The 26208-nt window shown below is 33.2% G+C and overlaps 1 protein-coding gene across 2 annotated transcripts; it reads left to right on the top strand.

Annotated features, from left to right (window-relative positions):
• Positions 1 to 311: 311 nt before the first annotated feature.
• On the top strand, positions 312 to 26006 carry LOC18442394 (uncharacterized). 2 transcript variants are annotated; one of them, XM_020672121.2, is made up of 3 exons: positions 312 to 428; positions 24939 to 25087; positions 25758 to 26006. In XM_020672121.2, exons 1-3 carry the CDS (start codon positions 359 to 361, stop codon positions 25773 to 25775), a joined length of 237 nt encoding a protein of 78 aa, XP_020527780.2. In that variant the 5' UTR covers positions 312 to 358; the 3' UTR covers positions 25776 to 26006. The 2 variants fall into 2 exon arrangements, with proteins under 2 accessions (XP_020527780.2, XP_011626325.3); XM_011628023.3 differs by having other exon boundaries at positions 24915 to 25087.
• Positions 26007 to 26208: the final 202 nt, after the last annotated feature.

Below are 26208 nucleotides of genomic sequence, written 5' to 3'. Positions count from 1 at the left end.
ATTTATTTTTTCATATTCATATTCATGATCTTCTCGTTAAAAGATTATATATTCTCTAAAAGTGAGGATCAAATTATATTTAATTATTGTCAAGCCCGCATTTCTACATGTGCGGGCGTGGCCGCATGTTAACCGCGTCTAATTCAGAATCACCCCCGGAGCGAGTGAATTTCTGGAAGGAGGACGCACCGGAAAAGGAGCGTCCGAGAACGCACCTACCTGCTATTCTGTGGTCCTATGTATCTTACTGTACTTTTCGATGCTCTCCTTTCTTCGCTGCCATAAACTATCGTCCTCCCCTCCGTCACGCCAAAGAAGAGGCGCAGGAGAATTTAGAGAGAGAAAGAGAGGGAGAGAGATGGCAGGGGAGCATCTAATGAAGCGAATCCCACGCATAAAGTTTCCACAAAGGCACTCCAAATCCCCTGGTACTGTATAAAGTTCTTCATTTTTTTTCTTGTTCTCTTTTTCCTTTTCCTTTTACATCATATAAATGTTATTTCAGTGAGCTCTATTTCTCAAATTGTTGGGTCATACTCATAAATCGGCATTAGGTTCATTCAATGAATAGCTGAAGAATGTCACATATTATGGGTAGAAATTGTTATACATAGATCTGTTTTATTTACATAGATTATTTTCAGGGTACTTAACCAAAAAAAATAAATTTTTAGGGTTTCTATTTTACGTGGGTAAACTGGAATTTCAAACCTGGGACATTTGAGTTATCGCCCTTATGCCGTAACTAATAACTCGAAACTTTCAGAATTGGGCGATCATTTCGGTGTCTTAACATATGTAAATCTGGGTTTCTGCTATTTATTTTGACAAAAGCAACTTGTTTGAAAATGGGGAGGATTCATGTTTTGGGGAGGATTCATATTTTGTTGCTCTCTGGATAAATGGGGTATGCATAATAAACGTTGTCAAATGGGATTTGTGTAATTCATCTGCCATACACAAAAATTAGGTTTATCCTATCTGAGCTTATTATTGGAAACAAGTTCCTGTGTGGAATTGGATCTAGCCCCGGTTTTCGTAGTTCCTTTTTTAGTTTCACGTTTCAATTCTAACGAGTGATAGATTTGTGGTCTTGTAGATAGCTGAATAAGCATGAGGTGCTAATGTGGTCATTGGTATATGATTGGGAATGTCAAAGTTCATTGGGAACTTCCATATTGGTGAAAAGGAGAAACTGGATATTCTCATAATAAGAACAATGAGCTCGCCAGTCACCATAGCAAGTGTGTAAAAATTGTATAAGTTAAATAGAGATTTCAATTGAGAGAGGGAAAGTAGAAGAGAAAACATAATTTGGCTTTGACAGGTGGTAAACATAAATATTATTATGGATGAAATGCTTAAAAGTGTTAGTACATGACTGGTGAACTAGAAGTTTAATGAAAATTTCTAGTAAAAATGAAAACAATAGGTAACTATCAAATGAATTTTTTTTTTTGTACTGGCTGTAAAGAATGATAAGTGATATGAAGAACTTTTCCACGATGAATTTGTAGCTTGGGTTCTAGTAGAAGCATATTTTTTCGTGCATAATGTGATCTTGGGGCTTGTGCTTAGTGTGTGGATTCTCTAACATGGTTGTGATAAAAACTTGTACCATGAGTTCTATATTTCTTATTTATGCAAATGTCTATTTATTTTTGGAGCTGTGGCATCACAAATGATGCGCGTGGTCCATGACAAAGAAGTGTATTTTCCATAACCACAAGAGTAAATGCGTACCTTTTGTTCAGCTTTGGTCCGGCAATTGCTTATTGGGGCTGAGGCTAGTTAACTAATTCCTTGCAACACCTCTCAAAATTGCAAACGAAACTCAGAAACTTGCTATCAGACATTCACACACTACTCACACACAAATATGTATGTTCATATTCAGGCTCCATAACGAAGCTTATTTGCTTTTAACATGCTTTTGCCTATATTAGTATTATTTCGAGAATTGATGAAGTTTTTTTTTTTTGCTTTCAATGCGTTTCTGTAATGTCTCTGTCTTTTACCATTCTGCAAGGTCTTTATAAATATTAGAGATATAATTTAGGCAGCCGAGAAACCGTTGAAGTTCGGTTTTGTCCTTAATAATATCTGGGAATTTTGACGCAAATTCAATTGCCCTATCAATAGGAATTATCCTCCCTTGATAAATATTATGTCCAAGAAACCTTATTTTCGTTTGAAAAAGATTTATCTTTTTGGCTGATACAACTAACCCAGCATTTTTGACAGCTTTAAAAATGTGTTTAGATGTTTCCAATGTTGATCAATGGATTCAGAAAAACAAGAACATCATCGATATATACAATCATGAATTTTGTATAAGGATTGAATATGTCGTTGCATTTTTCAAACCAAAAGGCATAACGTTCCATTCATAATGCTCGAAATTGTAGGCTGTTTTATATCTGTCCTTTTCAGTTATTTGGATTTGCCAATATCCAGATTTTAAGTCAAAATTTGAGAATATGCAGGCATTAACCAATCTATCTAAGAGGTCTCTTTTATTTGGAATTGGATATCGAATCCATCTTAATGCTTTATTTTATGGTTTATAATTTATAACTAATTTAGGGGCTCCTCTTTCAATTTCAGAAGCCTTCTCAACATAAAAGGGTGAACAACTCCAAGGTGAGGAACTTTTTCTGATGAGTTTTTTATCAAGCAATTCTTGTATTTCAGTTTTACAAATTTCAAGGAGCCTACTATTCATTTGAATAGGCCTTGCTTTTGTAGGAATTTTTTGCTCCTCAAAACCTGGTTCATAGGGAAGTTCAAGTATATGTTGCTTCCTATTCCAAAAGCGTTAGGGACATCAGAGCATATTTCCTTTTTGAGAATGGTTTTGAAACTACTAATTTTATTTTGCATTTCAGGATATAGTAATTTTTCCTCAATGGTTTTATACCTGATTTCCTCTTTTAGATAAAAAAGGAATTTTTCTTTGGTAGAGATTTTATTTTTAATGTTATTTATTTCATGAACTCTGGGCTTATCTATGAAGGTAAATTTTACCTCATGTCCCTCAATGTTGGCCTCAATACCGGTATCATCAATTTTGATAGGGTAAAGCATATTTAGGAAAGGAGTTTCAAGAATAACCGGTTGACTTAATCCTTTAACTATGATAAAAGGAAACTTAAAGCATGCTCCGTTATTGTGAACTGCCGCATCAGATAGTTTATAGTTTATTAACATCTTACTTTCGTCAGCGGTGTTTAAAAGTTGTGTAGTTTTACTAAAGTATTTTGTAGGGACTAAGCTCTCATTTATACAGTTTAAGTCTGCTCCGAAATCAATAAGAGCAGTGGTTTGAAAAGTTTATTCTTTTTGAACCACGATTTTAACGATAGTAAACCATCGTTGAGTTATGACTTTGTCTAATAGGTTAATATATTTATAGTTTTGAATTTTGATTTTTTCCAGCATATTACAATTGTTTGAAGTTTTAGGGTTATCATTTTTTAGAACTCTAGGAAGATTATCTTCTGCTTCAGGTGGTAGAAGATCATGGTGATAATCATTCATTATGTTGCTGAATTCTTCTTCAGTATTTTCCTCATAAATACCTTCCTTTATAAAAGTGACAGTTCCCATTTCCAAGATTTGAAATCTAGTTTTCAAAGATACCAGTTCATTGCGAACTTCATTTATCTCGTGCTTTAACTCAGGAATTGAAGTTCTCTAATAGTTTGAGTTTTGTTTTGAGCTCTTTTAAGGATGTCGTGGAAATTGTATTCTTCTCTTGTTGGAATGAGAGAAGGTCTAAGAGTAGTGGTCTAGAAGGATCTTTTGTCATATCGATGTATTGAATCAAGGCTTCTTTTTTAGCCTCTTGGTCACAAATTTTATCAATCAGATCAATGATTAAATTTTCTTCTTTTGTAAGAGTATTTATGTTTAAACCATTCATATCACTGATAGCCTTGAAGAAATTGCATTGGCAATCATTTTTAGGATTATCATCACAATTAGAATCAAAGTCAGAGTTAGTGATGATCAAATCCTCATCATTTATTTCTCCAATTATCATTTCTTCATCAGAGTTAGAACTATTAGAATCATCTCTTTTTATTAATAGAATATCAAATAATTGTTTTTTGATATCTGAGTCGATTTCGAGTGCATTGATTTTCTTTTTAACTCTGCATTTATTTATATAATGACCTACCGGTGTCTTTCTATTTCCCTTTTGCTTGAAAGAGTGATCTTGTAAAATTTTTTTAGGAAATGTATTTTTTCTTTCATGCGAATGTTTAGATCTTGATTTTCGTAAATTCTTATAATTTTTTTTGTGAGTGGGTTTAGAAGTGGGTAAAGTATTATACCCAAATTATTCACAAAAGTCTCCTAGTTATTTCTTCCTTGTCATTCTCTATTTTTCTAATTTCCTTCGAAGTTTCAGATCTGTACATAAAGCAAGACCTTCATTGCAGATTTCCGCTGATAATTCTCCAAGGGTATAAAAGGAGTAGGGAATAATTCCACGATGTTTATTTTTCAGTCGTGTTTTAACCTTTTCGGCAAAAAGATGGGGAAGTCCAGTTATAAATTTTTCCTTCTAATGATCAGCCTTACTATATTCCCTGAATAATAATTTAGAGTAGAAAACATCTTTATACCATTTAAAGTGAGAGAGAGTTGGACAACGTAAATGCGAAAGTAGATCTTCAGATCTAGTAGATAAGAGGGTCGTACTTCCAACGAAGTGAAGGGTGATAGTGTAGATCAATGTATTAACTGCATCTCCTTCATCAAATATATTTTTTTGGATCTGTCCAGGTCCAATTTCAGTTTTAATAAGCCATTGCTTAGTAGCATTCAGGATATGATCTTTTGCAGTTTCATCCGTATGAAAATCCCACCATCCTCTAAGACATCCTGTAAAGCTACATATGATAGCTTTGGCAATTTCATGATCTTTATTCCCACTTGCTTTACAAGCGATGACATACATTGCCATGTGTTTCATAAGGTCAAGGATCTGATTTTCAGATATGCCATCTATATTCCAATTTACAATTGACCTTCCTGAATAGGACACAGAAATAGCAATAAGATCTTCTATTTGGAGATCAATAGGAGTGGGTTTAGGATAATACATTCTAGTTTGTGCGACTGGCCTAGTCTTCCCCCATAATCTATTCTGTTGAGATCTATGCTTTTAGTGTAAAAAGCATTTTCTATTTCAGATATTTCTTGGTTTGTATAATTCTGATCTTTTTGGAGAACTTGTAGTTCACCGATCGCTAATTTCTCCTTATCATTAATATTCAGTTTTGCAAGTCTTTTGACTAACTCATCAATCAATTCTTTATTTTCTTCTTTTTTCTTGATTCCTTGCAGGCTGAATTTTCCTTTATTTATACTTGGTGGTGGCTTAAATAATACTGCCTCCTTAACCTTCTCTTCTTTGTTTTTTTGCCGTATAGATTTCAAATTATTCATGACACTTTCAATTCTAGTGGTTTGTTTTCTTATAGTTTGTAAGAAGATATTCGTATAATTATTTTGTTCTATAATGTGTGGAATTCTTTCTAATTTAGCCATTTGATTTTCAGATTCTTTAGGCCCCAACTTAAAAGTCGAAGCTTTTATTTCAAGTTTTTCACCTCTTAATTGTAAACTTGTTTCAGGGGGATGGATAGATTCTATTGTTTTACCTTTGATTGTGTGAAAAGTTTGAAAGGAATTTTGAGCCATATTTATTTTAAATTCTGGAAGTTTAATTCCTTCTTTTCTAAGGATGTACTTATGCCATTTGAAGAATTTCACAGTTCTTCTATATTTGTATCATAAATTTATTAAACTTTTTATGCAAAACATCCCTTAATTCTGCTTTAAATCCTTGGAAAAACTATTCTCTTATTTGTCTATTTTCGTCGGAGAGAAAAACTTTTTTAATCTATCAATGACAAACTCGTCTAGATTTTGGATTGTAAGAATCTCAAAGTCAAATTCAGATAAGGTTGGCTCTTCTGGTTCAGTTTGGGAAGAACTAGGAGTGTCAACTTTATATATTGGATGTTGGACTTGATTTGAAGCCTTTCTAAGTCCTTTTAAGGACTATTCTCTTTTAAGGACTATTCTCTCAATATGGGCTTTCTCGTAATCAGATTGAGGAATAGAGGAGGTTGAGGTTCTAGGTGGATTCCTAAGAAGTGTATTGGAAACACTTAGCCTAGTTTTTTTAGATGAAGAAAATTGTATTTCTATCTCTCCATCCGGATATTCAATTATTTATTCAGGTTCTCTATTTTCAGGAATCTTAGTCTGAGTTTCAAACTGAAGGGACCATCTTTTTGATAATTTAACCTGTTTCTAAGATGCATACCTTGGTACAAGATTTATCCATATTAGTCTGAAAGAAAATGGTCTGACCCTTAGTATCCATTTGCCTAGCGTCAGGACATAAAGTGTTCATATCTTTATAACAGATTCTATAAACAAAAGCTAAGTTTTGAGATCCAGGATCCATATCAAAACCTTGAGTTTTGAGATTTTGAGTTAAAACTTTTAATAGATTAGGATCAGATAAGGCCGCTGAAAAGTTCGGAAGCAATTAAAATATATAGGACCATTACAAAGAGTTGATTCGACGATTCCTAATAAAGAATCAGTGAACCTTCTATGTCTGCTTATCCCTTGAGCAAAGCAAAACAGAGTTGTTTAACCCCGTCCTGGTTAAAGGTTTAACAGCTATTTGGACAAGACCAATATGCAGATAGTTGAAAATTTTCTTTTTATGTTCTTCAACCATCCTTGAGGATAGGAGTTGGAAACTATCATGAGATTTCATGCAGAAATAGTTTTCTCAATAATTTTAATTGAGAAGCTACTTTTAAATTCAAAAGTTCTTTTTTTATAAACATCTGTTATGGGAACTTTTGGGATGTTCCAATTTTGGATTTGTTTTTTGATATTATTGATAATAACTTCTTCCTTAGTATTAACACGGAGTGTACTGGTAGAAGCGGTTCTACTCGATAGTGTTCTAAATAAATTTGCCATATTTGATTTTATAGCCTTAATCTGAGTCAACTGGAAACAGTCCCTACACCTTTCCTGCCCTTCTGGCTTAACGGTGATCTTTGGGTCACAACGGCTTTAGTTTTGACTAAAAATCTATTTGTGCAAAGTTCTTCAGTTCACCACTGAATATAACTTGGCTCTGATACCATAGATAGCAGAACTAGAAAAAATAGCAGATTTATGCATAGCAGTGTTTTAAAAGTAGATGGTCCATAAATACTAAACAAATAGCAGCATTTAGCAGTGTCTCAATAGTATTTAGCAGTAACAACAAATAATAGCAGTAAATAGAACTAAATAACAAATAAACAACAAATAATAGTACATAGATCTAAATAACAAAGACAACAAACATATGAAAGCTAATGAACATAGAAACAAGAAACTTACATGATACAGATAAGATAAGCTTGATGCACCAACAAATAATAGCAAATAAACAACTTATATATATATATATATATATATATATATATATATATATATATATATATATATATACATATTAGTATTTTCTTGCTCTTGGTTATGTGGTTGCTTCCTGCCCCCATATTAGTATTTTCTTGCTCTTGGTTATGTGGCTGCTCCCTGCCCCCCTGCAAAAATTCACGAGTCAAAAAGTCAGAAAGGTGATTAGCAGAGCCTTTTTAAGTGTTCAATAGTAAAATCGAAAGAAGAGAGAATAGCTTGCCAGCGGGCAAAGATTTGTTTGGAGACAAGGTTTTGAGCATCTTTAAGAAAAACATCACGAGCTGCTTTACAATCGGTTCGAATTAAGAATATCACTTTGAAACTTTGTTACGCAATGAACTATTGCAAGGATTTCTTTTTTGACTGTTGAATAGTTTTGTTGAGTATTGTTCCAAGCCTTAGAGGTAAAACGAACTAATTGTTCATGATTATTGATTTTTTGTTTTAAGATTCCTCCTAACCCAAGTTCGGAAGCATCGCATTCAATTATTTTGAAGGCATTTGGATCTGATAAAGCCAAGCAAGATAATTCTTTTGCTTTGCTTTTCAGTCATACAAAGGTTTAGCATCAAGTGCTAATTCTTTATAGAAATCGGCAATATAGTTTAAACATCCTGAAAATATTTGTAATTCAGTTTTATTAAGAATTACATCAAGAAATTTATCAGCGAATTGAATCGCTCTATCGATTGGAACTATAGATCCTTGATAAGTATTATGGCCAAGAAATCTAATTTTGGTTTGGCATAAATTTATTTTTCTAGCAGATACTACCAAACCTGCATTCTTGATGGCATTTAGGAAAGTATTGAGGTGCTTGAAATGCTGTTGCATATCTTCTGAAAAGATTAACACATCATCAATATAGACAAGCATGAATTTAATATATGGGTTAAAAACCTCATTCATTATTTTTTGGAATTCTGATGGGGCATCCAAAGGGCATAATATTCCATTCATATTGGCCAAAAGGCACATTAAATGCTGTTTTATATTTATCTTTTTCATTTATCTGGATTTGCCAATATCCAGATTTTAAGTCGAACTTAGAAAAAGTACATGCATTCACTAATCTGTCTAGTAGGAGTTTTTTATTTGGTATAGGATATCTTATCCATTTAAGGACTTTATTTAAAGGCTTATAATTTATTACAAGTCTTGGAACTCCTCGTTCCTTTTCTGCCGCTTTATTTACATAGAATGCAGCGCAGCTCCATGGAGAAGCACTTTTTCTAATTAATCCTTTATTTAATAGGTCATCTATTTCTTTTTTACAGATTTCGAGAAGTTTGACGTTCATTTGAATAGGCGTTGCCTTAGTAGGTATTTTGCTTTCATCAAATCCTTCTTCATATGGTAGGCTGACCATAGGCCTTTTCCTTTCCCAAAAAGCATTAGGCAAATCATTACAAACTTCTTTTTCTATCTGGCTTCGAAAATTTTCAATTTTTTGTTTATTTTCAGGAAGCATTAACTATTCTTCTATTAGTTTATATCTAACTTCTATTTTTAAAGAACATAAAATTTTTTCTTTATTTTCTATTTTTTCTTTCATATTATTAATTTCTTTTATTTTTGGTTTATCAATAAATACAAACTTAACTTTCTGTCCAGCTATAGTTGATTCAATTCCAGTATTGTCTATTATTAAAGGATAAAGTCGACTCAGAAATGGTGTTCTTAAGATTACTGATTGACTTAATCCTTTAACCATAATAAAAAGTGTTGGAAAACAATGTCCATTGTTGCAAACAACAGCTTTAGACAATTTATAGTTAATAATAAGCCTACTGCCATCAGCTGTATTAAGTATTTGAGTGGTTTTATCAAGTATTTACTAGGAACTAATCCTTTATTGATACAGTTTAAATCTGCGCCTGAATCCATTAAAGCTAAAGATTGAAAATTGTAGTCATTGTTTACAATAATTTTTACTAATGTAAACCATTTTTGCGTAATAACCTTATTTATAAGATTTAAAGTAATATTTTCTGTTTTTTTAGAGGATTTAGGTTCTTCACTTATTACAAGGGGTTTAGTTTTCCTTATTAATTTATCAAATTCTAATTCGTCTTCTTCTGAAAAATTTTCAGAAAATTCTGTATTAAGTTCTAATATTCTAATTCGGTTTTTGAGTTGTCTAACTTCTGCTTTTACGTCATTAATTTCTTGTTTTAATTCTGGTATAGTAGGTTCTCTCTGACCAGTTTCCTTATTATTTATTCTCTTAAGTATTTTTGAAAAGCTATAATCTTCTGGTGTTTTTATTAAAGGAGCAGGCTTAGTTTTGGACTTAGCTATTTTTATCTATTTAGATATTACTTCTCGTTTTTCATCAGGATCAGATATTTTATCTATTAAATCTAATATTAAATTTTCTTCATTAGTAAGGGTATTGCAAAAGCATTCTTTCATGCTTTCATCAGTACTAGTATTGTCATCTGAACTATTTTCTGAACTACTTCATATTAGGTCTTCATCACTATTTATTTGAGCTATAAACTCAGTATCGTCTGTTGAGGTTGACTCAGACGAGTCCTCTCTTATCTGAAGAATATTATATATTTGTTTTTTTAATTCTTCATCTAAGATGACAGAGTTTTGTTGTTTTTTAACTTTACAGTTATTTTTATAGTGTCCTATTTTACCGCATTTATAACAAACAGGTAATTTTCTTTTTATCATTTTATTTTTTGGGGAGAATTTTTTTATAAATTTTTCTTTTTGAGTTCTTTTCCCTTTATTCTTTTGTTCTAATTTGGGAGTTTTATATATTTTTCTTTTCTTATAAATTTTGTTTGGGGAAGTATTAATACTGTATCCAAATTGCTCGTAAAAGTCTCCTAATTCTGTTTTCCCTGTCATTTTATGTTTATCTAATTGTTTTTTGAGTTTTAAATCTGTACATAGAAAAAGCCCTTCTACGCAAATTTCAGCAGAAAGCTCTCCTAAGGTGTAAGAAGAGTAGGGTATGATCCCCCCATTTTTATTTTTTATGCGAGTACGAACTTTTTCTGCAAACAGATGAGGTAGGCCAGCTATAAATTTTTCTTTCCAATGGTCGGCACTACTATCTTCTCGAGTGAGTAATCGAGAGAAAAATACATCTTTATACCATTTATAGTGTGATAATGTAGGACATCTTAAATTTGACAGCAGATCTTCGGATCTAGCGTTTAGAAGTGAAGTACTTCCTACAAAGTGTAAAGTTATAGTATATATAAGGGTATTGATAGCATCACTTTCGCTGTAAGGTATGTCTTGATTTTGTTCATTTTTAACAATCCATTGCCTTGCAGCATTGAGTATTTGATTTTTTGAGACTTCACCCATATGAAAGTCCTGCCAGCCTCTAAGCCAGCGTGTAAATCCGCAGACAATGGCTTTGGCTACCTCTTGATCATGATTTCTTGCTATTTTGCATGCTGAAGCATACATAGTCATATGCTTCATTGTATCTAATATTTGATGGTCGGACATACCATCAATATTCCAATTAACTATAGTTTTGCCAGAATATGATACTGTATGGGATATAAGATCTTCTTCGAATTGTATGTCTACTGGTGTAGGCCTTGTATGGTACATTCTGGCCTAGGCAGTAGGTACCCATCTCTTACCATAATCTATTCTATTAAGATTCAAGGTTTCTTTAAAAGCATGTTCCATATTTTCTATGGTATTATTATTTATTGGGTTTTCTTCTTCTTGAAGAGTTAAAGCTTCTGATTCCAGAAGAATTCCTTTTCCTTTTTTGTCTTTTATTTCTATCTGGGATAGTTTTGAAACTTACTGGTCTATTGGTTCTTTATTTTCTGATTGATCTTTTAGTGTAAATCTCTTCGTATTTATTTCAGGCGGGGGTTTAAATAAGACTGCCTTCTTTTTTTCTTCTATTGTTTCCTGAGCTTGTCTTATTATGTTTTCTATTCTAGTTGTTTGCTTTCCTATGGATTTGAGACAAAGATTGGTATAATTATTTTGTTCTATTATATGTGGAAGTAATTCTATTTTATGCATATGTTCACTAGGTGCAATTTTGTATGGTGTTGCCCTAGTTTCAGATTTATGCTCAGATTTTTCTTTGGAAGTTCCTTTAATCAGCAGAATTTTTTCGGGGGATGAATACTAGTAATATTTTCTCCTTCAGCTGTAGAGAATACTTGTTATTGGGATTCCAAAGTGTTTATTTTAAAATCGGGGATTATTACATCCTTTTCTTTGAGGGTTTCAACTAACCAATCAAAGAAACCTATAGTTTGCTTATTTTTCTTTAGAAACCATTTGTATTTTCTATGAATTATATCTAGTAGATTTTGTGGGAATTCTTTTAAGTACCAGTTTCTGATTTCGGTATTATGATCTGATAAATAATCATTTCTTAAAAATTCAGAATCTACCTTTTCTAATGTTTGTAGGGTCAATACTTCGAAATCTAAGTCAGAAAAAGGCTGATTATTTGAAGAACTAGCTTTAGTGGGCTTATATTCAGGGATATGAATATCACTTCTAGTTCGTACTAATCCTTGAATTATGGGTTCCTCTCTCACTGAAGAAGTAGAATTTCTAGGTGGTATAATATTCTTCTTATGTGGTCTTACTGTTATGTCATCTTTAGTATTTTTTATTTTTGTTCTTCTGTTATTACTAAATCTTAATTCTATTTCACCATCAGATACTCGATAATCTGCTCAGGGTTTTTATTAGTAGGGACTTTATATTTCTGATTCTCATTTTGAAGAGACCATGTTTTAGGTAATACTACTTGGGACCAATTTATGGATTTTGGTATAATAGTATTTGACTTTTCTATATTAGTTTGGAAAAATATTGTGTGTCCTTTAGTATCGATATGGAATACGTTTGGGTTTAAAGTATTCATAACTTTATAGCAAATTCTATATATTAATGCTAGATTCTGTGATCCTGGGTTCATATCGAATCCTTGGGTTTTCAGGTTAAGGGTTATTACTTTAAGAATATTAGGATCACTTAAAGACACTGAGTAATTGGGAAAACAGTTAAAATAAACCGGTCCACTACACAAGCATGATTCTACTATTCCTAGCAGATAATCAGAAAATTGATTATGCCTATTATCTCTCAGACATAACAGTATAGATTTGTTTAACTCTAGCCTTGTAAGTGGCTTTATAGCTGTCTGTATTAATCCTATATGCAAATATTTATATTCTTTTTTGATATGAGTTTGAATTATCTTTTCGATAGTAATTGGAAATTTTCTTGTTCGCTATGAAATGATAAACTCTGTTCAACAGTTTTTATAGCATAACCTGTTTTTAATTCAAAAGTTCCTTTTTTATAAATGTCAGTTACAGGGACTTTGGGTATATTCCAATTTTGAATTTGATTTTCTATATTATCAATCATAATTTCTTCTTTATTCTTTATTCGTAGACTGCTACTAGATGACGCTAATACCTTATTAGATAGGTTCCTAATAAAATTTTCCATTGAAGTTACGGATGAATACTCTTTAGTCAACCTCTTACGTCTTTTGACCTCAACGGCTCTCCCTGGCCTAAACGGTCCTTGACTGGGCGACAACAAGTTTCAACTCTCGGTCTTACCTTCTTATGGCAGAATTTTATTAGGTTCCTACTTCCTAAAATAAAAACGTTATCTAATAATAGTCTTAGAATAAAGTTTTTTCTAAAAAATACACTAATCATGGCTCTGATACCATTAATGCCTGGACCATTAAATTCATTAATATGCCGATGATTAAGAAAGAGGATACGATTATAAAAACTTATTGATGATTCTAAAATAATATAACAAAGAGAGTATAATCACAAAAACAGAAAATGGAGCTATGTCTACTACAATCCAACTTGTATAAACAGTACTACGCAATTTAACACTGAAAATTAACTTTACTTGCATATCAACTTAAAAATTACGGAAATACAAACTTACATATTACAGATGCGAAAGCTGGTAAACAACTTCCATTCATTAGGACAGTAGGAAGGTAGGGAATTATAATTACAGTCTCACATAGAAATGTGATACAGAGAATTACAGAATACATATAGAGGTTATCCAAAAAGCACAACTTATTAAGATGAAGCAAACTTTCGGTAGCTTGTTATTAGCTTAGGCAAATTTCAGAGAGAGGACGAGAAGAGCTGAAAGTAGAAAAGATAGGGAAGAGCTGAGGGAAGAGTTGAGAGGGAAGAGCTGAGGGAAGAGCTAAGAGTAGAGAGATTTTTCCGAAGATGATCCTCCTTCTCAACTTCTTCTTCTTATATAGAAGTCGAGTAGCTGATGGATGGCTGGATGGAAAGTTGATCTTTACAGGTGGATGGCTGGATAGAGTGCTGGCAGCAAGTGGCCGACAGGTTTTGGATGAGTGCGTCGGTGAAGAGACCTGGTGGAATGAAACCCTTTGGACTGGAGCGTCAGTGGAGCGAGACTTTTTGGACTGGAGCGTCGGTGGAGCGAGACAGGTGGAGAATCTCTACTGTAGCTGTTGGGACAGGTGGAGAATCTTTACTGTAGCTGTCGGGACAGGTGGAGAATCTTTAACTTGATAGATATTTTTATTTTATGTCGGGCTTTTCTCGAGTCTTCGGGCTACTCGGGTTTTTGAGAAAACTCGAACATGTTCTGGCTTTCGTATTCTTCAGTATCTTGTCGATCTTCTTCTACATCTTCATTTTGTTGAGAAGATTCCCTTTCTGCTTCTTCTTCAAAGATTTGTAAGAGTTGTTTTTTCAACGCTTCTTTAGTTGCCTGAGGGTTGCGTTTTTTCATTTGACGGATATATTCGGAGAGATTATATGGGTTTTCATATTGTGATGAGGATGGTTCAGGTATTTTTTGTAATATTATTTTGTCTGGGTTCAGACTATCATTTTTTAACACATCCCACCATTTGATAAAAATCTTCTTTCCCAATTGAGGAATATATTCAAAATTTTGTATAGTATTTTCAGATATTTCATATTTCCATTTCATAATCCATGGTATCTGGTAGATAGCCATGAAATACAAATGGTAATCTATGTTGGGATCGTTCCCATTATTTTCAACAAACCTTGCTTGAGATACCTGCAAGTTTTTTGGTAACATTTGTGATCTTGATCCCCAAATCATGAACCAGTTACGGAACAAGTTTGGGAATATTTCAGTGATTGGCATTTTAAACTGCAGAAACCATGTATGAGAATTATTGGGGTTCTGTATGGCAAATATCTTATGCCAGGCATCGATGTATTCAGCATATCAAAAATATTTATTATTAAATTCTTGTGCCTGGAGTTTCTTTGCTCGAGAAGGGTCTGATCCCCATTCATCATATGATAATATTTTTTTAATTTGCATATTGGAATATGCCACTATATTTGTATTTTTATGGTAATAATGAACCATGGAGATAGAGCCTGTTTCTAGTAAAACAGCCTCATACCATTCGTGGGTTTTATTTCCGTTAGAGGGATTGAGGATTTTATGCAGGTATAAGCTGGCTACTTTATTTGGGTCGAGCATAGCATGTTCACATTCTATTATGGAATCTATTAGGAAGGTAGTTTTCTCAAATTGGGATTTTCCCGTAGAGGACATTTTTTTAGGAATGGGTGATTGGACAAAAACTGGAGTTTGGGAATATGTAGGTTGGCTTGAATATTCAGGGTAGTTTATGATGGGACTGGATGGTGATAAAGGTGGATATTGGGCTATTGGTGAACCAGAAGAGGTGTCCATACGGGCTTTACCCTTTTGGCTATGCATATTAGTATTCATATTACTATTAGTATTTTCTTGCTCTTGGTTATGTGGCTGAAAATACTAATACTAATATGACTACTAATATGCATAGCCAAAAGGGTAAAGCGCGTATGGACATGGTACCAACCTCTTCTGATTCACTAATAGCCCAATATCCACCTTTGTCATCATCCAGTCCTATCATAAACTACCCTGAATATTCAAGCCCTACATATTCCCAAACTTCAGTTTTTGTCCAGTCACAAGTTCCTAAAAAAATATCCTCTACGGGAAAATCCCAGTTTGTGGAAACTACCTTCCTAATAGATTCCATAATAGAATGTGAACATGCTATGCTCGACCTACATAAAGTAGCCAACCTATACGTGCATAAAAACCTCAATCCCTCTAACGGAAATAAAACCCGTGAATGGTATGAGGCTGTTTTACTAGAAACAGGCTCTATCTCCATGGTTCATTATTACCATAAAAATACAAATATAGTGGCGTATTCCAAGATGCAAATTAGAAAAATATTATCATATGATGAATGGGGATCAGACCCTTCTCGAGCAAAGAAATTCCAGGCACAAGAATTTTAAAATTAATATTTTTGATATGCTGAATACATCGATGCCTAGCATAAGATATTTGTCATACAGAACCCCAATAATTCTCATACATGGTTTCTGCAGTTCAAAATGTCAAATCACCGAAATATTCCCAAATTGGTTCCGTAACTGGTTCATGATTTGAGGATCAGGATCCCAAATCTTACCAGAAAACTTGCAAGTATCTCAAGCAAGGTTTGTTAAAAAAAATGGGAAAGATCCCAACATAGATTACCATTTGTATTTCATGGCTATCTACCAGATACCATGGATTATGAAATGGAAATATGAAATATCTGAAAATACTATACAAAATTTTGAATATATTCCTCAATTGGGAAAGAAGATTTTTATCAAATGGTGGGATGTGTTAAAAAATGATAGTCTGAACCCAGACAAAATAATATTACAAAAAATACCTGAACCATCCTCATCACAATATGAAAACCCATATAATCTCTCCGAATATATTCGTTAAATGAGAAAACGCAACCCTCAGGCAACTAAAGAAGAGTTGGAAAAACAACTCTTACAAATCTTTGAAGAAGAAGCAGAAAGGGAATCTTCTCAACAAAATGAAGATGTAGAAGAAGATTGACAAGATACTGAAGAATACGAAAGCCAAAACATGTTCGAGTTTTCTCAGAAACCCGAGTAGCCCGAAGACTCGAGAAAAGCCCGACATAAAATAAAAATATCTATCAAGTTAAAGATTCTCCACCTGTCTCGACAGCTACAGTAAAGATTCTCCACCTGTCCCAACAGCTACAGTAGAGATTCTCCACCTGTCTCGCTCCACCGACGCTCCAGTCCAAAAAGTCTCGCTCCACCGACGCTCCAGTCCAAAGGGTTTCATTCCACCAGGTCTCTTCACCGACGCACTCATCCAAAACCTATCGGCCACTTGCTGCCAGCACTCTATCCAGCCATCCACCTGTAGAGATCAACTTTCTATCCAGCCATCCATCAGCTACTCGACTTCTATATAAGAAGAAGAAGTTGAGAAGGAGGATCATCTTCGGAAAAATCTCTCTACTCTTAGCTCTTCCCTCAGCTCTTCCCTCTCAACTCTTCCCTCAGCTCTTCCCTATCTTTTCTACTTTCAGCTCTTCTCGTCCTCTCTCTGAAATTTGCCTAAGCTAATAACAAGCTACCGAAAGTTTGCTTCATCTTAATAAGTTGTGCTTTTCGGGTAACCTCTATATGTATTCTGTAATTCTCTGTATCACATTTCTATGTGCGACTGTAATTATAGTTCCTTACCTTCCTATTGTCCTGATGAATGGAAGCTGTTTACTAGCTTTTCCATCTATAATATGTAGGTTTGTATTTCTGTAATTTTTAAGGTCATATGCAAGTAAAGTTAATTTTCAGTGTTAAATTGTGAGTACTGTTTATACAAGTTGGATTGTAGTAGACATAGCTCCATTTTCTGTTTTTGTGATTATACTCTCTTTGTTATATTATTTTAGAATCATCAATAAGTTTTTATAATCATATCCTCTTTCTTAATCATTGGCATATTAATGAATTTTAATGGTTCTGGCATTAATGGTATCAGAGCCATGATTAGTGTACTTCTTTGAAAAAACTTTATTCGAAGACTATTATTAGATAACGTTTTATCTTAGGAAGTAGGAACCTAATAAAATTCTGCCATAAGAAAGTTAGACCGAGAGTTGAAACTTGTTGTTGCCCCAGTCAAGGACCGTTTAGGCCAGGGAGAGCCGTTGAGGTCAAAAGACGTAAGAGGTTGACTAAAGAGTATTCATCCGTAACTTCTATGAAAAATTTTATTAGGAACCTATCTAATAAGGTATTAGCGTCATCTAGTAGCAGTCTAAGAATAAAGAAGAAATTATGATTGATAATATAGAAAATCAAATTCAAAATTGGAATATACCCAAAATCCCTGTAACTGACGTTTATAAGAAAGGAACTTTTGAATTAAAAATAGGTTATGCTATAAAAACTGTTGAACAGAGTTTATCTGTTCATTGTGAACAAGAAAATTTCCAATTACTATCAGAAAAAATAATTCAATCTCATATCAAAAAAGAATATAAATATTTGCATATAGGATTAATACAGATAGCTATAAAGCAACTTACAAGGATAGGGTTAAACAATTTTATACTGTTGTCTGAGATATAATAGGCATAATCAATTTTTTGATTCTCTGCTAGGAATAGTAGAATCAAGCTTGTGTAGTGGACCGGTTTATTTTAATTGTTTTCCCAATTACTCAGTGTCTTTAAGTGATCCTAATATTCTTAAAGTATTAACCCTTAACCTGAAAGCCCAAGGATTCGATATGAAATCAGGATCACAGAATCTAGCATTAATATATAGAATTTGCTATAAAGTTATGAATACTTTAAACCCAAACGTATTGTATATCGATACTAAAGGAAACACAATATTTTTTTAAACTAATATAAAAAAGTCAAATACTATTATACCAAAATCCATAAATTGGTCCCAAGTAGTATTACCTAAAACATGGTCTCTTCAAAATATAAGCCCCTATTAATAAAGACCCTGAGCAGATTATCGAGCATCCTGATGGTGAAATAGAATTAAGATTTAGTAATAACAGAAGAACAAAAATAAAAAATACTAAAGATGACATAACCGTAAGACCACTTAAGAAGAATATTATACGACCTAGAAATTCTACTTCTTCGGTGAGAGAGGAACCCATAATTCAAGGATTAGTACGAACTAGAAGTAATATTCATATCCCTGAATATAAGCCCATTGAAGCTAGTTCTTCAAATAATCAGCCTTTTTCTGACTTAGATTTCGAAGTATTGACCCTACAAACATTAAAAAAGGTAGATTCTGAATTTTTAAGAAATGATTATTTATCAGATCATAATACCGAAATCAGAAACTGGTATTTAAAAGAATTCCCACAAAATCTACTAGATATAATTCAGAGAAAATACAAAAGGTTTCTAAAGAAAAATAAGCAAACTATAGGTTTCTTTGATTGGTTAGTGGAAACCCTCCAAGGAAAGGATGTAATAATCCCCGATTTTAAAATAAACACTTTGGAATCCCAATACCAAGTATTCTCTACAGCTGAAGGAGAAAATATTACTAGTATTCATGCCCCAGAAAAAACTCTGCTGATTAAAGGAACTTCCAAAGAAAAATCTGAGCAAAAATCTGAAACTAGGGCAACACCATACAAAATTGCACCTAGTGAACATATGCATAAAATAGAATTACTTTCACATATAATAGAACAAAATAATTATACCAATCTTTGTCTCAAATCCATAGGAAAGCAAACAACTAGAATAGAAAACATAATAAAGACAACCTCAGGAAACAATAAAAGAAAAAAAGAAGGCAGTCTTATTTAAACCCCCTCCTGAAATAAATACGAAGAGATTTACACTAAAAGATCAATCAGAAAATAAAGAACTAATAGACTTGTTAGTTTCAAAACTATCCCAGTTAGAAATAAAAGACAAAAAAGGAAAAGGAATTCTTCTAGAATCCGAAGCTTTAACTCTTCAAGAAGAAGAAAACCCAATAAATAATAATACCATAGAAAATATGGAACATGCTTTTAAAGAAACCCTGAATCTTAATAGAATAGATTATGGTAAGAGATGGGTACCTACTGCTCAGGCCAGAATGTACTATACAAGGCCTACACCAGTAGACATACAATTCGAAGAAGATCTTATATCCCATACAATATCATATTTTGGCAGAACTATAGTTAATTGGAATATTGATGGTATGTCCGACTATCAAATATTAGATACAATGAAGCATATGACTATGTATGCTTCAGCATGCAAACATGAGGTAGCCAAAGCCATTGTCTGCGAATTTACAGGCTGGCTAAGAGGCTGGTGGAACTTTCGTCTGATGAAGTCTCAAAAAATCAAATACTCAATGCTATAAGGCAATGGATTGTTAAAAATGAACAAAATAAAGACATACCTTACAGCAAATGTGACGCCGTCAATACCCATATATATACTATAACTTTACACTTTGTAGGAAGTACTTCACTTCTAAACGCTAGATCCGAAGATCTGCTGTCAAATTTAAGATGTCCTACATTATCACACTATAAATGGTATAAAGATGTATTTTTCTCTCGATTACTCACTTGAGAAGATAGTAGTGCCAACCATTGGAAAGAAAAATTTATAGCCGACCTACCTCATCTGTTTGCAGAAAAAGTTCGTACCCGCATAAAAAATAAAAATGGGGGGATCATACCCTATTCTTCTTACACCTTAGGAGAGCTTTCTGCTGAAATTTGCGCAGAAGGGCTTTCTCTATGTACAGATTTAAAACTCAAAAAACAATTAGATAAACATAAAATGACAGGGAAAAAAGAATTAGGAGACTTTTGCGAGCAATTTGGATACAGTATTAATTCTTCCCCAAACAAAATTTATAAGAAAAGAAAAATATATAAAACTCCCAAATTAGAACAAAAGAATAAAGGGAAAAGAACTCAAAAAGAAAAATTTATAAAGAAATTCTCCCCAAAAAATAAAAGGATAAAAAGAAAATTACCAGTTTGTTATAAATGCGGTAAAATAGGACACTATAAAAATAACTGTAAAGTTAAAAAACAACTAAACTCTGTCATATTAGATGAAGAATTAAAAAAACAAATATATAATATTCTTAAGATAAGAGAGGACTCGTTTGAGTCATCCTCAATAGACGATACTGAGTTTATAGCTCAAATAAATAGTGATGAAGACTAATATGGAGTAGTTCAGAAAATAGTTCAGATGACAGTACTAGTACTGATGAACGCATGAAAGAATGCTTTTGCAATACCCTTACTAATGAAGAAAATTTAATATTAGATTTAATAGATAAAATATCTGATCATGATGAAAAACGAGAAGTAATATCTCAATACATAAAAATAGCTAAGTCCAAAACTAAGCCTGCTCCTTTAATAAAAACACCAGAAGATTATAGCTTTTCAGAAATAGTTAAGAGAATAAATAAAAAAGGAAACTGGTCAGAGAGAACCTGAATCCTCTGAAAAAACAGAAAATATTACTTTAAGTCTTATAAATATGGTCATTACGCAAAAATGGTTTACATTAGTAAAAGTTATTGTAAACAATGACTACAATTTTCAGTCTTTAGCTTTAATAGATTCAGGCGCAGATTTAAACTGTTTCAATGAAGGATTAGTTCCTAGTAAATATTTTGATAAAACCACTCAAATACTTAATACAGCTGATGGCAGTAGACTTATTATTAACTATAAATTGTCTAAAGCCGCTGTTTGTAACAATGGACATTGTTTTTCAACACTTTTTATTATGGTTAAAGGATTAAGTTAATCACTAATTTTAAGAACACCATTTTTGAGTCTACTTTATCCTTTAATAATAGACAATACTGGAATTGAATCAACTATAGCTGGACAAAAAGTTAAGTTTGAATTTATTGATAAACCAAAAATAAAAGCAATTAATAATATGAAAGAAAAAATAGAAAATAAAGAAAATTTTTTATGTTCTTTAAAAATAGAAGTTAGATATAAACTAATAGAAGAACATTTAATGCTTCCTGAAAATAAACAAAAAATTGAAGATTTTCGAAGCCAGATAGAAAAAGAAGTTTGTAATGATTTGCTTAATGCTTTTTGGGAAAGGAAAAGGCATATGGTCAGCGTACAATATGAAGACAGATTTGATGAAAGCAAAATATCTACTAAGGCCTATATAAATGAATATCAAACTTCTCGAAATCTATAAGAAAGAAATAGATGACCTATTGAATAAAGGATTAATTAGAAAAATTGCTTCTCCATGGAGCTGCGCTGCATTCTATGTAAATAACGTAGCAGAAAAGGAACGAGGAGTTCCAAGACTTGTAATAAATTATAAGCCTTTAAATACAGTCCTTAAATGGATAATATATCCTATACCAAATAAAAAAGACCTACTAGACAGATTTGTGAATGCATGTTTTTTTTCTAAGTTCGATTTAAAATTTGGATATTGGCAAATCTAGATAAATGAAAAAGATAAATATTTAACAGCTTTTAATGTGCCTTTTGGCCAATATGAATGGAATGTTGTGCCATTTGGACTTAAAAATGCCCCATCAGAATTCCAAAAAATAATGAATGAGGTTTTTAACCCATATATTAAATTCATGCTTGTCTATATTGATGATGTGTTAATCTTTTCAGAAGATATGGAACAGCATTTCAAGCACCTCAATACTTTCCTAAATGCCATCAAGAATGCAGGTTTGGTAGTATCTGCTAGAAAAATAAATTTATGCCAAACCAAAATTAGATTTCTAGGCCATAATATTTATCAAGGATCTATAGCTCTAATCGATAGAGCGATTCAATTCGCTGATAAATTTCCTAATGTAATTCTTAATAAAACTGAATTACAAAGATTTTTAGGATGTTTAAACTATATTGCCGATTTCTATAAAGAATTAGCACTTGATGCTAAACCTTTGTATGACAGATTACGAAAAAATCCACCTAAGTGGACACAGGAACATACATTGGCAGTCCAAAAACTGAAAAGTAAAGCAAAAGAATTACCTTGCTTGGCTTTATTAGATCCAAATGCCTTCCAAATAATTGAATTCAATGCTTCCGAACTTGGGTTAGGAGGAATCTTAAAACAAAAAATCAATAATCAGGAACAATTAGTTCGTTTTACCTCTAAGGCTTGGAAGAACACTCAGCAAAACTATTCAACAGTCAAAAAAGAAATCCTTGCAATAGTTCATTGCGTAACAAAGTTTCAAAGTGATATTCTTAATACAGCTTTCTTAATTCGAACCGATTGTAAAGTTCGTGATGTTCTTCTTAAAGATGTTCAAAACCTTGTCTCCAAACAAATCTTTGCCCGCTGGCAAGCTATTCTCTCTTCTTTCGATTTTACTATTGATATATATATATATATATATATATATATATATATATATATATATATATATATATATATATATATATATATATATATATATATCTTTGCTATATATATATATATATCCAATTAATTTCCAGCCATATTGGGGGAAATTGTATCTGAAATAAAAGAATCGAACCTTTTATATTTTGAGGGTGTTGAGAGATGCTTATATAAGCATATGGCCTGGGATTCCTTCCCAAAATGGCCAAAAGTTACTTGCTACATCTTGCATATCTTCATAGTTCAGCTTACCGCTTGGGATTTATATTTTGGTTAAGTGGATGACTGAGGTTGCGTTCAATTCATAGTTACTGGGATCTTCTAAGGAGGGCATTGCTCTTGCTCCAGAAGTTAGATCCGAGGCTCCGAGACACGAGATCTTGATTCTAGGCATTTCCATTATTTAGGGATCTCAATCCATGAAATCAAGAAACTAGATCCCAGGTTAATGGGATCCAGATCCGTATGCCCAAAATCATGGTTCCATGAGTAACTAGAACTACGATTCCACTGACTTGGATTCTAGTATATTTTATTATGGGAGCGAATTTCGCTAGCACATTTTCAGGTTCATACACAGTGGAGTGTGGATCCCCAATTTTTTATGATCTACAAGCTTTTTAAAGGCCCTGATTTCCTGTATATTTTGTAGTTTGCAACTTTACGTGCCTTGTGAATCGTGACTTGTGACTAGTTTCAAAAAAAGCGACAAGATAGGTTAGGGAGAGAAAATGAAGATGGGAGGAGATAAAAGATAGTTGAGTAACTTGAGTTGCAGTTTTAATCGAGGAATGAGTTCGTGGTTGATAGGCTTAACTTCTTTGGGGCTAGTGCATTGTGTCCTATCTACCTCTTGAAGGACTTCTATCACTTTGAGTGTTGGTCACCCACATTGAGCTACTCATTCGTCTATATGTCCTTGAGGCCCTAGCGAACTTTGACGGAGGAGAGCTATTGAGAATTATATATAGCAATGTCCTTCCTCTTTTTTCCCCTCCCAGAGGAAAGCTTATCTATTGCAGCATTTCTTTTTTAAAAACAATCTATCTTAGCATTCTTAAAAATAATCATCAATTGATAGTTCAGGGGGAAGCGTCCAATCCAACTGATTGGTGCAAAAAATGAGGTGGTGTACATATGTGGGCAGACCAATAGAGGTAGGTGTGCAATTTTTGTAATGGACCCATGTAAGTGATTTTTTCAAGTGAACCTTGCTTAAATAATTGTTTGATTGACTCCCGAACTAGAATACCATGGATAAATGATCTTTGGGAGCCTCGATCCTAAGCTCAAAGGACTGGTGTGCAATTTTTGTAATGGACCCATGTAAGTGATTTTTTCAAGCGAACCTTGCTTAAATAATTGTTTAATTAACTCCCGAACTAGAATACCATGGATAAATGATCTTTGGGAGCCTCGATCCTAAGCTCAAAGGACTGCAATCCCATTGAATTTAGCATTCGCTCTTGGGCAGTCATGGAATGCACTCCCTTAATATTAGGGAACTTGATCCCTTAACCTCACGATGTACAGAACTCCTTCCCTCAACTACGGATCTTTTAGCCTCCCTCACTCCCATGTTCCCGCTTCCAATCCTAGAGCTTTCCTCGTTCGCATTCTCGGTAGCGGTTCAACTCTTGCTGTAATTAACTTATAACTAAGAATATTTTTTTCCTTCTAATTAACCCAGATGCAACTGGCATTATGGGTTGTTAATTACAGAAATTATTGATGTGGTAGATGGAACATTGTTCTTCCATTTACATCTTCTGTAGAGGGTATTATGCGGGTGAACTTCATTCGTAATGCATATAATTTGCTTTGTTTGTGTTCTTTGGGTTTTTAGATTTGTGTCTGCACAGGAGGGAAGGGAGGGAGACTTGTGGGATTCATTTTGGTTAGATTGGCATTTTGGTTTTCCTTACCTTTTACCTGCACCACCGCATTCCTATCACTCATTAGTTCCTTAAAATTTCTTGAGACATCATATATTATTGATATTAGTTTTCATAGTTGGTGGGTATAGCTTCTCTATTTCTAAATTAGTTTCTACTAAAGGCTTCGAGTCTTACATTAAATGATCTTAACGATTTTCCTTTAGGGAGTGGATCCTCCCAAAAAACAGATGTTCCTCCTCATGAAATGGCACAAGATGCAAAGCTCTCATCTCAGTTTAATGTTTCTCTTCCACCAAGCAATACATCTGTCGGAGGAAAAGCTTCTCTCCAGCCCAAGCGCACTTCGCTTTCTGAAAAGGAGATAGAGGCTATAATGGTGAGTTCTACAATTTTCACCTGTTTGACTTCTCAGTTGGATGTTTTAGTTGTAGGAAGGGAACCGATGGTACTAATAATTTATTTTCTGAAGTGTCTATGGTTCAATTAAAAAATCAAAGAAGATTATGTTCAGTGATGGAACTCCTTCCTGTTTGTTTTCTTTCCTCTTTCTGTTCCTTTTTGCTTTCTCATTGTCAGTTCTGGGAAATTGCGTCTAAGATTTTAAATAAGGGATTGTATACAATGAGACTATTTACCTTTGGTACAAGGAGGTGACAATTACTTGTAACAATCCAATGTGAAATCTAATAGCTTGGGTGTATCACAAAGTTCAAGAGAAATTCTTTTGAATATTGAGCTTGGTCAATGGAATAAATATAGCCACTTAATTTCACATCCAACAGTCAAGATTAATTGTGGCCACTATGAACAAAAGGTAAATGGTGTAATTGTATACTTTCCCTTTAAATAATTTGCTGCCATAAACTCTAGTATGGTACACAAATATTGATATTTATATCAGAGTTTTACATGCTTGCGGCACTTACTTTTCCTTGTTCGCACTTTTGCACATCGTTTCAATTTACTCCATTCTCATACCAACATATTGGCACACATTTCTGATTGAACCATACCTTCTTTCTTTCTTTTTTTCTGTTTCTATGTAGTTGGGCGGCTGTTTCTGATTGGGGTTTCAGCATCATATCACATTGTTATGTGGAAGCCACATGAATCAGTGGTGAATCATGTTCTTTCTAACATTGTTTGAGGTTATAACTTTGGCTATGTTCTTTCTAACTTTGTTTGAGGTTAAAACTTGGAAAAATGAATAGATTCTTTACATGGAACTCGATGCTACAGGTAGCCCACTCGAATTCTATCAAAATGATACACGTCCTTGTCATTAGGAAACAAAATTGTACTCGAGTGTTATTGCCAACCCATGGTTGGTAGATTTTGGTGGTTTCAACCTCTGCATGTTTACTTTTTATCTATGCCTTGTAGTGTGCAAGTTATGAGTTTTGAATGGTCCTATGAACTTGGCCATTCTAGTCAGGTTACAGTTCTAGTTATCTGCATGTACTGCATTTTTTAGGAGTATTGACCCCACTTATCATG

The sequence above is a fragment of the Amborella trichopoda genome, chromosome 1, assembly GCF_054954075.1.
Source record: "Amborella trichopoda isolate Santa Cruz 75 chromosome 1, AtrichopodaSantaCruz75HAP2 v2.0, whole genome shotgun sequence".
Classification (NCBI taxonomy): Eukaryota; Viridiplantae; Streptophyta; class Magnoliopsida; order Amborellales; family Amborellaceae; genus Amborella; species Amborella trichopoda.
This window is presented reverse-complemented; position numbering and strand designations above follow the sequence as displayed.

Excerpts from the sequence above, each read along its gene's own strand:
- LOC18442394 (XM_011628023.3), top strand. The coding sequence starts at position 359 with ATGGCAGGGGAGCATCTAATGAAGCGAATCCCACGCATAAAGTTTCCA. Across the intron at positions 429-24,914 it reads AAGGCACTCCAAATCCCCTG|GGAGTGGATCCTCCCAAAAA; the intron begins GTACTGTATAAA and ends ATTTTCCTTTAG.